This window comes from Notolepis coatsorum (assembly GCF_963971535.1).
Source record: "Notolepis coatsorum genome assembly, chromosome: 11".
Classification (NCBI taxonomy): domain Eukaryota; kingdom Metazoa; phylum Chordata; class Actinopteri; order Aulopiformes; family Paralepididae; genus Notolepis; species Notolepis coatsorum.
In genome coordinates this window covers 52,646,384-52,660,458 of record NC_140175.1, presented here as the reverse complement: position 1 = coordinate 52,660,458, position 14,075 = coordinate 52,646,384, and the positions used below count along the sequence as shown (strand labels likewise).

At 40.9% G+C, this 14,075-nt stretch overlaps 1 protein-coding gene across 1 annotated transcript in view; it reads left to right on the top strand.

Annotated features, from left to right (window-relative positions):
• LOC311236592 (S-adenosylmethionine synthase-like) overlaps window positions 1–5,305 on the top strand; it is a gene marked incomplete at its 3' end in the record, with an annotated part of 34,681 nt that extends 29,376 nt beyond the window's left edge. Inside the window, exon 10 of the mRNA XM_084324280.1 lies at window positions 1,441–5,305. Within this exon, the coding sequence (XP_084180406.1) occupies window positions 1,441–1,543 (103 nt within the window). The remainder of the gene's footprint in view (window positions 1–1,440) is intronic.
• Window positions 5,306–14,075: the final 8,770 nt, after the last annotated feature.

The following is a 14,075-nucleotide window of genomic DNA, read 5'->3' as shown; positions in this document are numbered from 1 at the left end:
CCTGTTGATGTTCAAAATATGTTTCTGGTGGGTCTGTAATATAGTGGTGAGCTGCTATAAATAATAGATCAATCGCTGATTTTAAAGCAAATCTAGAATAATTTTTCTACTTCAAGGGCATTTAGAATATCTCTCCCTGAAACTGCATAGTGGACCTTTTTAAGGCAACTGGTGGTCATGGTTTTATTCACTTTAGAATGGAAGCAGCACACTCAATTACATTTCTTAGATCTAATCAACATTTTGACAGCTAGGCCGTCTTCATATTGCATACAGGCTGATTCTATATGCAATACCCTGATGAAGACGGCTTAGCCCTCAAAACGTCAATTTGAACAATTATTTATTTAATTATTATATTAAATATAATTGTTTGGTACGTTATCTGTGGCAAGCACCCCATTAATTAACTACTGGTCCCGGTTATTTATGGTTTATCTTTTTTTATTAGAAGAATTTATGCAAATGTATACATTCCTGTTATACTTTCAAATTACACATCTTCCATTTCATTCCCCATTCCTATCCCCTAACCCCACCCCATCCCACCCAAGGAGAGCGACAATAAACATACATATAATACACATAAATAAAAAAAGAAAATTATAATTAAACATAAATACAGATGTGACAGAAAAAACTATGCAAAAAGAAATTAAGTAAAATTAAAAGAAATAATAATAAAAATGTAAACCGTAATAATATATAATATAAGTAATACTCTCCATTTTGGTAGCATATTTTCCAGATAGTTATATAAAAAAAATTGGAAGTAAATTTAACCCTCTCAGCGGTAGTAAGACCACCACAATGCCATCTCCCCTCTAGCAGTGTCAGAAAGGTAGGTGGGGGAAGGAGGGGGGTCATGGGGTCTGAGGTTTGGCAGGAGAAGGGACTTGGGTCATATGGGTTTTTAAATGAAGTAGGAAGGGCTGCCATGTTTTGTGGGAAGTATCTGTGTGGCCTTGTGTTGTGAATCTGATTTTCTCTATGTATGAGAGACATAACCTATCCCTCATCCAGTGAAAATGTGAATGGGGAGTGGCTGCCTTCCAGTTTAGGATGAGGCGTCTGGCAATAAGTGAGAAAGGCCATAGCATTCTATTGCCCAATAGATATAGCGGTGTTTTCCGGTGTCAGGCCAAATAATGCAATGAGAGGGCATGGGTCAACATTCACAACTAAGATATGAGTAAGATTTAAAAATGGAAGTCCAGAAAGGGGCCAGTGCTGGACAATGCCAAAACATATGGATAAGCGAGCCAGGTGCTTGGTGGCAGTTAGTGGTCCCGGTTATTTATATTATATATATTATTATGATGATATGTCATGGATGATTTCAGGGGTGCTCTGCGACTCTAGAACAGTTTATATGCGTTTTCAGCTTTTGATGGAAAGTATTTGTTAACCAGCGAGCCCTTGGGTCTTCTGTGTTTTCAGGGAGTTGGACCTGAAGAAGCCCATCTACCAGCGCACCGCAGCCTACGGCCACTTTGGCCGTGAGGCTTTTCCCTGGGAGGTGCCCAAGAAGCTTAAATACTGAGACCTCTCCCTGAGGTGTATTACAGAAAAACCTCCACGCCCAGCAGGGGGGTTCTGCTCCTCCTCCCTGTCTCCTTCCCCGCAATCTCCCCCTTCACCCTACTGTACAGTCTCATCCTTGATGGCTTGCACTAGGGATGCCCCGATCACGTTTTTTGCCACCGATACCGATCACCGATCGTCGTGAGCCATATCGGCCGATACCGATCCGATACCGATCGTTTTTGATTAAAAGAAATTAAATTTTATTTTATATAATTTTTTTTTTTTTTTATAAAATATATATATTATATAATTAGACTTGTACTTGTATTATCTGCGAGATATCGCCACCACGCAACAAGCTCCACTGTCTGTGTGTACTCTAGTAGCCTCCAGCTACGGCCAGGATTCTCCGGAGCTGCAGCTGGAGCCTCGAGCTACGGCAAGGATTCTCCGGCGCTGCAGCTGGACCCAGGCTGGACCCTAGTATTGGTTTAACGTTAAATCACATTCACAAGCCCTCAGCTCCAATACACATCGAATCAGTGTTATAAGACATTGATATCAGGAGCTATCTGTGGCTACTGCTAGCCGGATATATAACGTTAATACAACGCCTCAGTGAATTATTTAGTTCAATGGGACATTTCGTTTTGAACAGTGACCTAGCTTGTGCTAACGTAACGTGAGCTAACAGCTAACAGCTAACAGGTATCATACACTCTACTAGACTTTGTGGAGCGTTTGTTTATGTCAGGAGCTATCGGTAGCTGGTCGGCTAGATACCGTTCGGTTAGACAATGCCTCATCATGTATTAAACTAAAAGTGAATAGTTGACTGGGTCATTTTGTAACTGTAGCTAAGCTAACGTTAGCTCAGGGAGACGCCGACACCCCGTCCTCCCGTGTTTACATGCGTGCGGGAGGGGCTGGACTCGAGAGCAGACACCGCACCACCGGTGTCTGCGACAGAACTCAGCGACAGCGAATGAGATCGGGTTTGACGATCGGTGAAAATAAAACATTATCACAGATCACCGATCGCATATTTATACTGATTATCGGTCGATATCGATCGGGGGCCGATCGATCGGGGCATCCCTAGCTTGCACTCCTCTCCTCAATGTCGCTGTCGTCGGATGAAAACCATTGTATCCGTACGTAAACTGTAAACCTTTGATTAAAGTAAAAGCGGGAAATGATTAAATGTAATGTTACAAGGGTTTACACACAACATCAGCGATATACTCTTCTGTCCTAGACCATGTTCTGGTGGTCATGATGTCATCACTGCTGCCGCCCCCACACGCCTCCCAACACGCCTGAATTTGATGATGGCACAAAATGAGGTTTGAATTCCCGCACATATTGGGGATGTAAACTGGCCCCTGTTGAATTTGTTGGGATTTAAATCCAAGTAATATCTTTTGCATCATTTAATGAAGAGAATTCTTCGACTAGTAAAAGGCCAACGATATGTGTTTTTTATTTTTTCCTGAGCCGCGTGGCCCGTTCAGACCACGGTGTTTTCTGACGTGTTACAGAGAAGCCAGAAGCTGCTACTCACCATGTGGTTCTGTTCGGGGGCGGCACGCCAGTCACTCCTTCTGGTGCTCTATTTATGTTGTTGATTTTTAACTGAGAATTCCTGCTTTTTCACATGCTGGTCAGATGGTTTTTTGGCCTGAGCGTAGTCATAGGAACCAAGGAAACCTGGAATGCATGGTATTTTCTCCCAAGATAAGTGCTTTTGGGTATGCCCCAGACTCTGGAACATGCCACATTGGTCACTATGACTCATTTATTTAACTTTAGTGTTTGCTGCTAGATGGATGGATATGATGCACATGGCTGTAGGCTACAGTATGTAAACCAATCACGACAATAAACACTGGTGCAGTATGTATAGACTGTATGAATATGGGTAGGTACAATGTACAGATATTTGTGCAAGTGTCAGGACAAAACTAAGTATTAAAAGTGTATGTGCAATTGTGTTTTTATTTTTAGAATATACAGGTACATACATACCTAGTGCAAATAAGTATGCAAATCTCCAGAATTGCTGTACCCAGGTAGCAGTCAGGATACAACTAGGATAAAACGAATATATATAATATTACAGTATGTGCAATTGAAAATATTGCCAGAATACAGAACTTCTTTGGGGGCCTTGTCTGCAGCAAGGTAGCAGTTATTATGTATGTAAAATAATGCTTTACAGATCGATACTAGTGTGGTGATTCCCACGGAACAGGCTAAAGAACCATCTGAATACCATGTGAAAAATAAACTGGATCCTTTAGGATTCAGTGTGAATGTTGCAGATGCGGTCGCTGCTCTCTTGCCTGCTCTGCACTGACCAAGGTAAAGGCAAGGCACTCCCCCTCCTCAGCCAGGCAACCTGGGTGTCCATACAGAGAAAGCCAGGATCTGCTGGCCTGGGCAGGGGCTGCCTTTACCCTGATTACACTCCATACTTGAAAAATACAACTTGGCCTTCTGGGACCGTCACCTTAATGATTAGCGAGGAGGGACAACTGAGAATCACTTCCGTCCTTTAGGTTTTGACTCGTCTCGCTGGACAGTTGTTAATGTTGCCCCACAAAGCCAAAAAGCAGTTGTTGCATGGAGAGTGAAACTTGAAAGTGTCTCCTCTCCTGTCAAAGGTATTGTTTGTACTTTATAGATACTATATGACATACTTCTACAATAATATAGATATTTGTACCAACAAGACCTTTGGCAGGAGTCGCAGGACAAGATATGACCTTTTAAGTCCGTCAGTTTCATTACTTGCACAGTTGCTGCTGTTTGCCCTTGTAGGGCAGAGTGGCGCCGCCTTGTGGTTCCTGAAGTGTAATACAGAAAAACTTCAGGTGTCAGCCATGTGGGGGCACATTCTCCCGATTGATTTATGTTGGCGCAGTGGTTCCCAACCTGTGGGGCCTTGGGCGTGGGGGGGTTAAAAGTACGTTTTATTTAATTTTAAGTGGTTATCTTTACTATGTACTATGAGACCCAATAAATGGACATCAAAACACTAAGGCAAAAGACACCAGTAAAAGAAATATTATAATATATGGTGTGGTCATTCTTTTAATAGATGATTGTTAACTTTTTAATACATTTGGCCATTTGCAAAGCTCTATAAAATTCATAATGGGGGGAGGGGGGGGCTCACTGAAAACGTTTGGGAACCACTGTTCGAGTGACAAGGTAGTGAGTTGACTTGAGAACTCCCAAAAGGTTATTTTTTTTTCTTTTTAAGTTGATTGCTAAATGAATCATTTCTGTTGTCCTGCAGATGGAAGCAGACGTTGAGCTGGTGTTGTACAGAGAAACCACTCTGTTTACATGCTCCTCTGCAGGCCTCAGTGGAGAGGCTCATTTTATTTTCTAGTCTTTGACGCATTTTTTTTATATTTAGACGTGGGTCTGTCAGTTACTGGTTACTAAGTGTAAAAGTGCCTTTTCTAATATTCCTCCCATCCCCTGAACCCCGTGTCCACTTCCTTGGTCCCCTTGACTGTAAACTACAATAGTTCTACACTTCCTTGGTCCCCCTTCCTGTAAACTACAGTAGGTCTACACTTCCTTGGTCCCCTTGCCTGTAAACTACAGTAGGTCTACACTTCCTTGGTCCCCTTGCCTGTGAACTACAGTAGCTATACAGTATGTGACCTGTGACCACTTCCATCCTAGTGTTTGCATCTTAAAAGTTAGACCTTTTGAATGACTTGAAATGCTTTCCTGTCTGTCCAGTATTTTAATAAAAATTCTACCCATAAAAGTTGCAAATAGTCTCTTGTAAATAATTGGTGTCCTTTTCAATATTCATTTTCTTTTTGTAGGATTTCTCAATGCGAAGCAATGTCTAACTCAATTCAACAACGTACAAAGTCCTAATGATACTTAATATAACTTTAATAGATCACGTCTAGCTTCGTCTGTGGTCAATTTCTCTCTTTGATAAAGCAGGGAATTTAGCGTAAATAGATAAAGCAATATAGACATTTTCTAAAAATGTATTAATAAAAAGAACAAAATAAAACATGGCCGGATTTCTTATAGAAATATATAAGTAGATTTTTGTGTGACGTCTAGCCAGAAGGCTACTTTGTGCGAAGGCCTAATCAAGAACCCCCCCCCCCCCCCCCCCCATCAAGTCACATTTCACGCAAGTTACACACGTGTAAAGTGTTGTTCTGAGCTATAACTTGTAGTATAGAAAGAGTATGCTAATTACAATTTGCCGAAATTTACCCTCAACAGTGTCCCCTCAGTGATCAAATGACAGTCGGTCATTCAGTGGGGTGGTGAGATTCCTGTCCCCTTTGGAGTGATGTTTACCTCAGCCTATAGAAGCGACTCCCCTCGCTCTTTTTGCATCCAGGGTTTGATTGATTGATTGAAAATCTTATTAACAGATTGCAGAATGGGTACAATACAGTACAGCTCAATACACACAATTGTTAAGGGGATGCAGACCAGATAAATACTTTCATCTTGTTTACATCAGGGTCCCCCATTTTCAATTCATCATAACGTATATGACATACAGATGGACAATACTGCTACAGTGCTACATCTATACATTTATGACATACCAGATTTACAAATACAGTATTGTTTGTGATACAAAAAGTCTAAAAAAGAGTATATACATTTGACGAAGAAACTACATTGGAGGAGGTTGGGTAGGTGGGGTGGAGGGGGGGTGGGAAACTACATTGGAGGTGGTTGGGTGGGGGGGGGGGTAACTACATTGGATTATCGACGAAACCTTACTTGGTCCCAAGAAGAGGGTCTCGTGTATTATTGGGTTAGGACATTTACTGTACATTGGAGGGGGTTGGGTTAGGACATTTACAGGGGCCAGTTTTGAATTGCAGCCTCCTGTAGGTGCTCTTTGAGTGGTTTTGAAAGTGGGTAGTGATTTACATTCCTTTACAGCTGTGGGTAGGGCGTTCCACATTGATGTGGCATAATTGCGAAACGTGTTTAGTCCCTTGTTTGAGCCGAATCTGGGTTTAACATGATTTGTGGAGCTCCCTCTGGTGTTGTGGTCGTGGTATTCACTGACCTTTGGGAAGTATTTTGACGTGTACAGGGGTACCTTAGTCGTGTAGTGTGTCTTGTAGACCAGGGCCCTATTCCCCGTACCTGGTTCAACTAAGTCGATCAAGAGTCCCATTATCCAGATTCAATTAACCCGATGTTTGAATCCGGGATTTTCCTGTTCCTCGAAGGTGGATTCAGTCTCGTTCATTTGAACCAGACTTGAGACTCAGGATAATTGCGCGCGCCCGCCTCAGCTGAAAAGACAGCAAGTGTCGATAGCAGAAATCCTGATTTTCTAACTGCATTGATTGATTGATTGATTTAAAACTTTATTAACCGATTGCAGAATGGGTATAATGCAGTACGGCTCAATAGCCTCGCCGACAAGTTAAATGCATAATCTATAGGCTAATTTTAAATCCCTCATTACCCCAATCAATTGGATTATATTTCTTTAAACGTACCTGCTGGCAGTATAGGCTTATGGAATGAAATCAAATGAGATCTTGCTAGCGAAAATAATTAGTTCAGCTCTTTCAGAATAACGATAAAAACAAGCCCAAATAGTATATCTAATTGATATGAATTATATCATGAGGATATCTGTATGTGCTTAGGTATTATGTACTATATAAATACATGGTTTCCAAAGAGAGACTTGGAGGAAGGCTTGCAGTTACACTATTAATCAGGTTTTAATCTGTTTCGGACATAATCCATACATGCATTGAATTGATTACAATTTGGTTTATACCAGTGACACCTCATGTTCATCATCAGATAACATTGCTTGAAAAGATGAATGCATTTTCTCAAATTCATTCATCAAAAACATCAAAGGCTCATTCAATTTATCAAGTCACGTCATCAAATCCATCAAACAGCGCATCTCCTCATATATTTTAATCCCAGTTACAATATCACAATAACGTGTGACACTGTCACAGTGATACAATTAAATACTCCACAGATTCAGATTCCTCATAATTCATATCCACAATCCGCGCATAGACGCTTCAGCTTGAATGAAACGCATCCGGGTGCTCCGTTAAGCAAATACACAGCGAAGAATATTAAACTAATCAGAGCCAAACACCCGATAGGTTTCATTCATTAAAAATATCCCAGCGGGATTCACATTTGCAATGATCCGTTTAGTCCGTTATTAAAATAACTGTCGCGACTCGCGAGCGCCGTATCCGTATAAATATGACGTGCATTATATAGGACAAAGTAAATTCATAGGCTCATGATTCATGATTTATTATCAGCGTTACTGTAGACCTATTATTTTACATTTCAAACGAAGCACAAAAACATAATTCAGAATGGCATAATGGGATCTAGACTGTGAGAAATATTTCAGGAAGGGAGCTGGGATTTCTTTGCGGGGGCGTGGCCATGGTTCATCCAGCTAACTGAACTTAACCCTGCCCTCGACCAGGTTCAAACTTTTTGATAGTGATTTAGACAATCGAGCGTCGGGGAATGGAAAGGTCTGGCTTAAGTCAAGCTATGCTGAAAATTATCCGGCTAACTCAGTTAGCCAGGTACGGGGAACGGGGCCCAGGCCCATTGCAAGTTGCTCTACTCTGTCGTCTACTCTAAGCCATCCTAGGTTGTCAAAGTGGGCAGGGGTGAGGTGGGTTCTAGGAGTAAAGTCAAGCAGTAGTAGTCTGACCAGTTTGTTTTGTGATGTTTGTAGTTTTGTTTTTAGCGCCTTTGAGGTGCTTTGGTACCATGAGGTGCAAGCATAGTCGTAGTAACCTTGAATGAGTGCTCCTGCTAGAGTCTTCAGGGTATTCTTGTTTACCAGAGAGGAGATCCGGTACAAGAATCTAGTTTGTTGGTTGACTTTTTTGATTACATTGGATGCCATTTTGTCACAGGAAAGATTTGCCTCTAGGATTGAACCTAGGTATGTAATTTCATCTTTCCTTGTGACAATATTGTCACCCACTGTAACTGAGAAGCCGTCGGTAGTGTGATAGTAAAGGGTTAACCTTCTGTAGTGTGGCAGTGAAAGGGTTAAGGGGATGCAGACCAGAGAGACTTTCGTCTCGTTTATATCAGGGTCCCCCATTTTCAATTCATCATAACATATGACATACAGATACACAGTACTGTTACATCTAGACATTTATGACATACCAGATCTACAAATAATAATTATATAATAATAATAATAATAATAATAATAATAATAATAATAATAATAATAATAATTGTGTATTGAACTGTACTGTACCCATTCTGCAATCTGTTCATTAAAGTTTTCAATCAATTCAATCAGTACTGTTAAATGTGTGACATACAAGATATGCAAATATGGTTAGTTACATAGATGGAGAGACTAATGAACTAAGTACCAGTCTTCTCCTCAGACATAAAATCAGTTTTTCACATTAGGATCTAACATCCCAACAGGCCACCTTGTTTATGGTTTGATTCAGTTTTAGTAGAATGTGAAAGACATGAATGACATTGATGTGACATACTATAAAATCAGTGCAATGAAATAGTTCTGGATTACTGTTACTGTACAGTTCAAAGTCATCTTTACCTTCTGTTTGGTATCCAGTTTAAAACCTGACAGTCTTCCCTCTTGTCTGACACCCACTCTTAATGGTTTATATGGTATATAATATCAGTAAACACAATGGGTTTGATAAGCGATTATTTTGATAAGGACCCCACAGAGATGCAAATATTCTATTCGAATCCAGGTACTTTCTGTGTGGAGTTGGCATGTTCTCCCTGTGTCTTTTCTTTGTGGGTTTCCTCCAGTTTCCTCCCCGCAACTGACTGTGGTGTTTTACAGTTCAGACCGATCTGGTACAGTAGCTCTGATTGTGGGGCTTTACAGTTCAAACATACACAGCCTCCGTCAGAGGAGAGGATAAAGGCTCTGTCGGGCAACTGACCATATCTCCTCCATCACACACAGATGACCAGATACACATTCCACACAGGTTCAAGTTGAAGAAGTTACATTTTAATGTACTGAATAATACAGGTACTTAAATGAATGTTCAATTCATCAAGATATTTAGAGACATACAAATATACAGTACTATGTAAGAAAAAAGCATCAAGTCATGTTTATCATTTTGGACTAAAATAGAGGAATGTTGCTCAAGGTTATAAAACGCTTGAACCGGGATTTGATTGAATAAGCAACACATGTTTTTTACAATGACGTTGACAATGTGTGTATTGCGGTGGACAATAACAGATGATGTGAAGTTGAACACCTTGTGAGAATGGTTCATGTTTAACATAGCTTTAACATTAGTTCAACATTAACATATTGGTCGCCAAAAACGACTTACGCCGTTTTTGACCGCCAACAACGGCGTATGCCGTTTTTGGGATCAATATTTCATTTTTTTGCCATGGCATTCATAATTCATCCAGCCAACTCCAGCGGGACCCTGTATGAGAGTGCAACGCCTCAATACCGCTGCCTGGTGGATGGTCGGGCGAGTTACACTCTCGCCAAAACCGGAAGTGCCGATCGGTGCGTCGAGGAAATCCCTCCGGCAGTCACATCTTGTTACGGGACTCCAGACGAACACTATAGTGCATTTGGATCGCTTTCTAAACTTAATAATCGATATGATTTCGGCGTTTATTGTGCCATACAAACCGGAAATGGATGTAGGAGATCGGCGTCAAATAATTGGGATCTTTCTCCTCCAGTCTCATCGGCGCACGCTAAGGCCATGTTTAGACGGAGAGAGTCTGAAATCGCAAAAGTCGTCTTGCGGTCTCACTTTTAATGTTGCGTTTAGACTAGTGTTTTGGGATGGAATTCTGCGTGCAGACGAGGCTGTAAAAGTGTAGTCGACTCGAGACGACGGAGCCCCGCTGTCACACGATTGGCGCAGATGTCACATGACCAGAAACGTCAGTGGCCAATCAGATCGCGCAAACCGAACGCGGAAGTGCAACTCCGTTAGGGAAAATATTCACGCAACCCATACGCTACACTGCCTCAGGTCGTTGAGACAACCAGGCTTGCTGTGAAGACCCGCCCTACTCTGCCTCTGATTCGCAGACTGTGGGTGGGGGAATGTGATTGGACCAAAGCAGAGTCACACAGACAGTGGCTCCAGTCACTAATAGTTGCGATAGCCGCTGGACTGATTCTTGTGTATTTAAAAGTACTGCCAATGTAGCCTTCAGGTGATCTCCGTGGATAGAATCAGACATGCTTGTTCGCTTTGTTTACGCGTCTTGGCTACTGGCGCATGCCTGTGACGTAAGCTGTACGCGACGAGAGCCATGACAACCCGTCATAGTTTTATGCGGTTTGACTGTTCAGATGATAGCGCGAAGGTGTATAGTTTCTAGGATTTCCACCCAGGAAGGTGGTCTCACTTTTTTGCGGATTCTCCCCGCAAAAACGCTGTTGCCGTATAAACAAAAGGCACATTCGATTTTTTTTTTTTCCGGATTCACCTGCTAGCGTTTCCGTCTAAACATGGCCTAAGAGGACACTAACGTTATTTTCAGCCCGATTGTTTATTAATTTCACTGCAAACCATCAGATCACCGTATCAACCCATAGTAAATAAAGCCGTTACTGACAATCAAGGAATTATAAACGACCCCCCCCCCCCCTTTCCTTCACGCATGATGAAGCATAATGTATGAAGTATAATTGTTTGGCTCAGCACCAACAAACGGAGGATGTGCGTTATTTTTTTTTTTTGCATAATGTATACCGATCATATACATTTGAATTTTTTAATATAGCGTGTATAGGAAAGAAACGCCAATCGATAATCTATTATGCTTCAGGGCCTATAACTACTGTTTTTGGAATTACAGCAGAAAAGATTAAAACATACTTATATTCTCGACGCTAGTAACACAACAATGTATGAATGAAAAAATATAACGTTGCCACATCCTGAATGATAGATAATCTATGTTGAATGGGCCTTAGTAATGTCAATATAGCAATACAATTAAAAAAGTTATAGCCCTGCAAAGAAGGTAAACATCTCCATAGGCTTTCAACGGTGGCAGACTGGCTATATTGATGGATATCATATAACCCATGGCGCCCAATGTGTAGTCAAAACGTGGGCCAAAATAATAGCAACTTCACATTCACATAGCGTTAGTTGGGTGTTTACAGGGAATATTAGCTAACATGCGTTAGCTAGCTAACGTTAGGTTAGTGCAGAACTAGCCCCCAGCTGCAATCCCGGAGCGTGCATTAGCTATCATTAGCTCACCACTAAAGCAAATTACAGACGGAAAATAGGCCCTAATGTCCAAAATAGCGAAGGTGCCCCGGCCTAATAGGTACTTACATTTTCACTGAAAGACATATTTGGTTATTTTTCAACGAAGTAGAATGAATGTTAAACCAGATCTAGAAGTAGAAACTCATATTTGCTCCACACGCATGCGCACTATGAAGCCCCGCCCAAGATTGCATGCGCAGTAGTGCACCGCACAGTACAGGCCCCTCCTATGTATGGGGCTGCGGCACTGCAGATATACCCTACTCATCTGGGTAAAGAGTTGACATTGTTGTTTTGTTGTAGTTTGATGGTGGCTTTTTTGTTTTCTCCCCTAGTGGCCTTTTCTATTTAATATTTTATCATTTAAGTGTAGATATATGTATATTCACAATCACTGAGTAGTTAGAGAAGCTGTAGGATTAAATACGTTTATACTTCTACTAGTTTTTGGACATGTTAAGTTCATTGTTAATTAGTTTGAACTACTTTGGTTTAAATAAAGATTTGATTAAATAATTCTATACAATTTCAGTAGCAAGACAGGGACCTGTAACATTGCTGAAATAACTTATTTCCTGTGTTTATACAGCAATAGCACTTAGAAATGAGTACATTTAGTATGATTAATTATAGAACTGACTTATTTCTTATAATACAACAAGATAATTGTGCCCTAATGATAAGGATCAGCACTCAATGAAGCCCACTGCCAAAAGAACGTCTAACATGCCGGTTGGTGTAATTTAGCTAACAATTAGACCGCCAGGCTACCTCATAAATTACATCGATAAAGGCAGGTTACAAGAATTTGATCCATGTTAAATGAACAGACCACACTCGTTCATACAATTATTCAGTTTTTACAAAATTAAACAAATTACAATGATTGATATATACCATCATCGTACTGTATATCTCACCCCCAACCCCACCCAGTGCAAATAACAATATACCAGAGGAGGCTTCTATATGACAACAGGACAACAGGTTTGCTTCACCAAAAAACAGACAAACAAATAAACAAATAAAACATCTTTTTTAGATGCCAACATTTCATTAGAATGACTATTACCTCTGTGAATCATACCAAAAAAGTGTCATGGGTTTTCGTGCAAAACAGCGCCCCTTTCAAGTGACACACATTTCGCTCCCAATCACTTACATTGGGTTAGTGAAACAGAATACTCTTCTGTTTCACTAACCCAATGTATGTGATTGGGAGCGAAATAGTTAAGCATTACATCACGCGCAGGAGTGGGTTGTGACAATTAGACCATGCCTAGGGGTGGTCGTTAGACCCCCCCTAGGCATGGTCTAATTGTCACAACCCACGACTGCGCGTGGTGTAATGGCTTTTATACAACTGGCACATTCATCCAACCTTATTGCTATACAATAAACACACATTAATTAAAGATTTATTGAAAAAACCATCCGCCAGAAAAAGTTGTTCCCAAAAAAAAAGGAGAAGTTGCCTCCATGTGGAAGCAGCTCGGAAGTGCATCCAACTGTTCTCAGTAGGACATCCAACAAACTAACACATCCAACTGTCTCTCAACTAAGACATCCAACAAACTAAGACATCCAACTGTCTTTCAACTAGGCAACCAACAAACTAAGACATCCAACTGTCTTTCACCTAGACATCCAACAAACTAAGACATCCAACTGTCTTTCAACTAGACATCCAGCAAACTAACACATCCAACTTTTCTTTAGTTTTTAACCTACTTTCTATAGAACTTCATTCTTAGATGCTTCTATAGAAAGTAGAATACATTTCTTAATCAAATTAACCTACCTAAACTCTCAGTGGAAGATGCTAAACAGTTAGATACACCTATTACACTAGAGGAACTTAGGGAGGCTATATCTGAAATACAAATTGGTAAGGCTCCTGGATGGGATGGTATCCCACCAGAACTGTACCTCTCATGTTGGGATGTAATTGGACCCCTATTACTTGATATGATTTTATACTCAATCAAAGAGGGGAACTTCCCCAGGGACGTCAATATGGCACTCATATCTGTCCTCCTTAAAAAAGACAAAGAACCCACCGAATGTGGTAGTTATTTAAGCATTACATCACACGCAGGAGTGGTTTGTGACCAATAAACCATGCCTAGGGGTGGTTGTTAGGCCCGAGGCGCAGCCGAGGGTCGTTAGACCCCCCTAGGCATGGTTTATTGGTCACAAATCACGACTGCACGTGGTGTAAAGCTT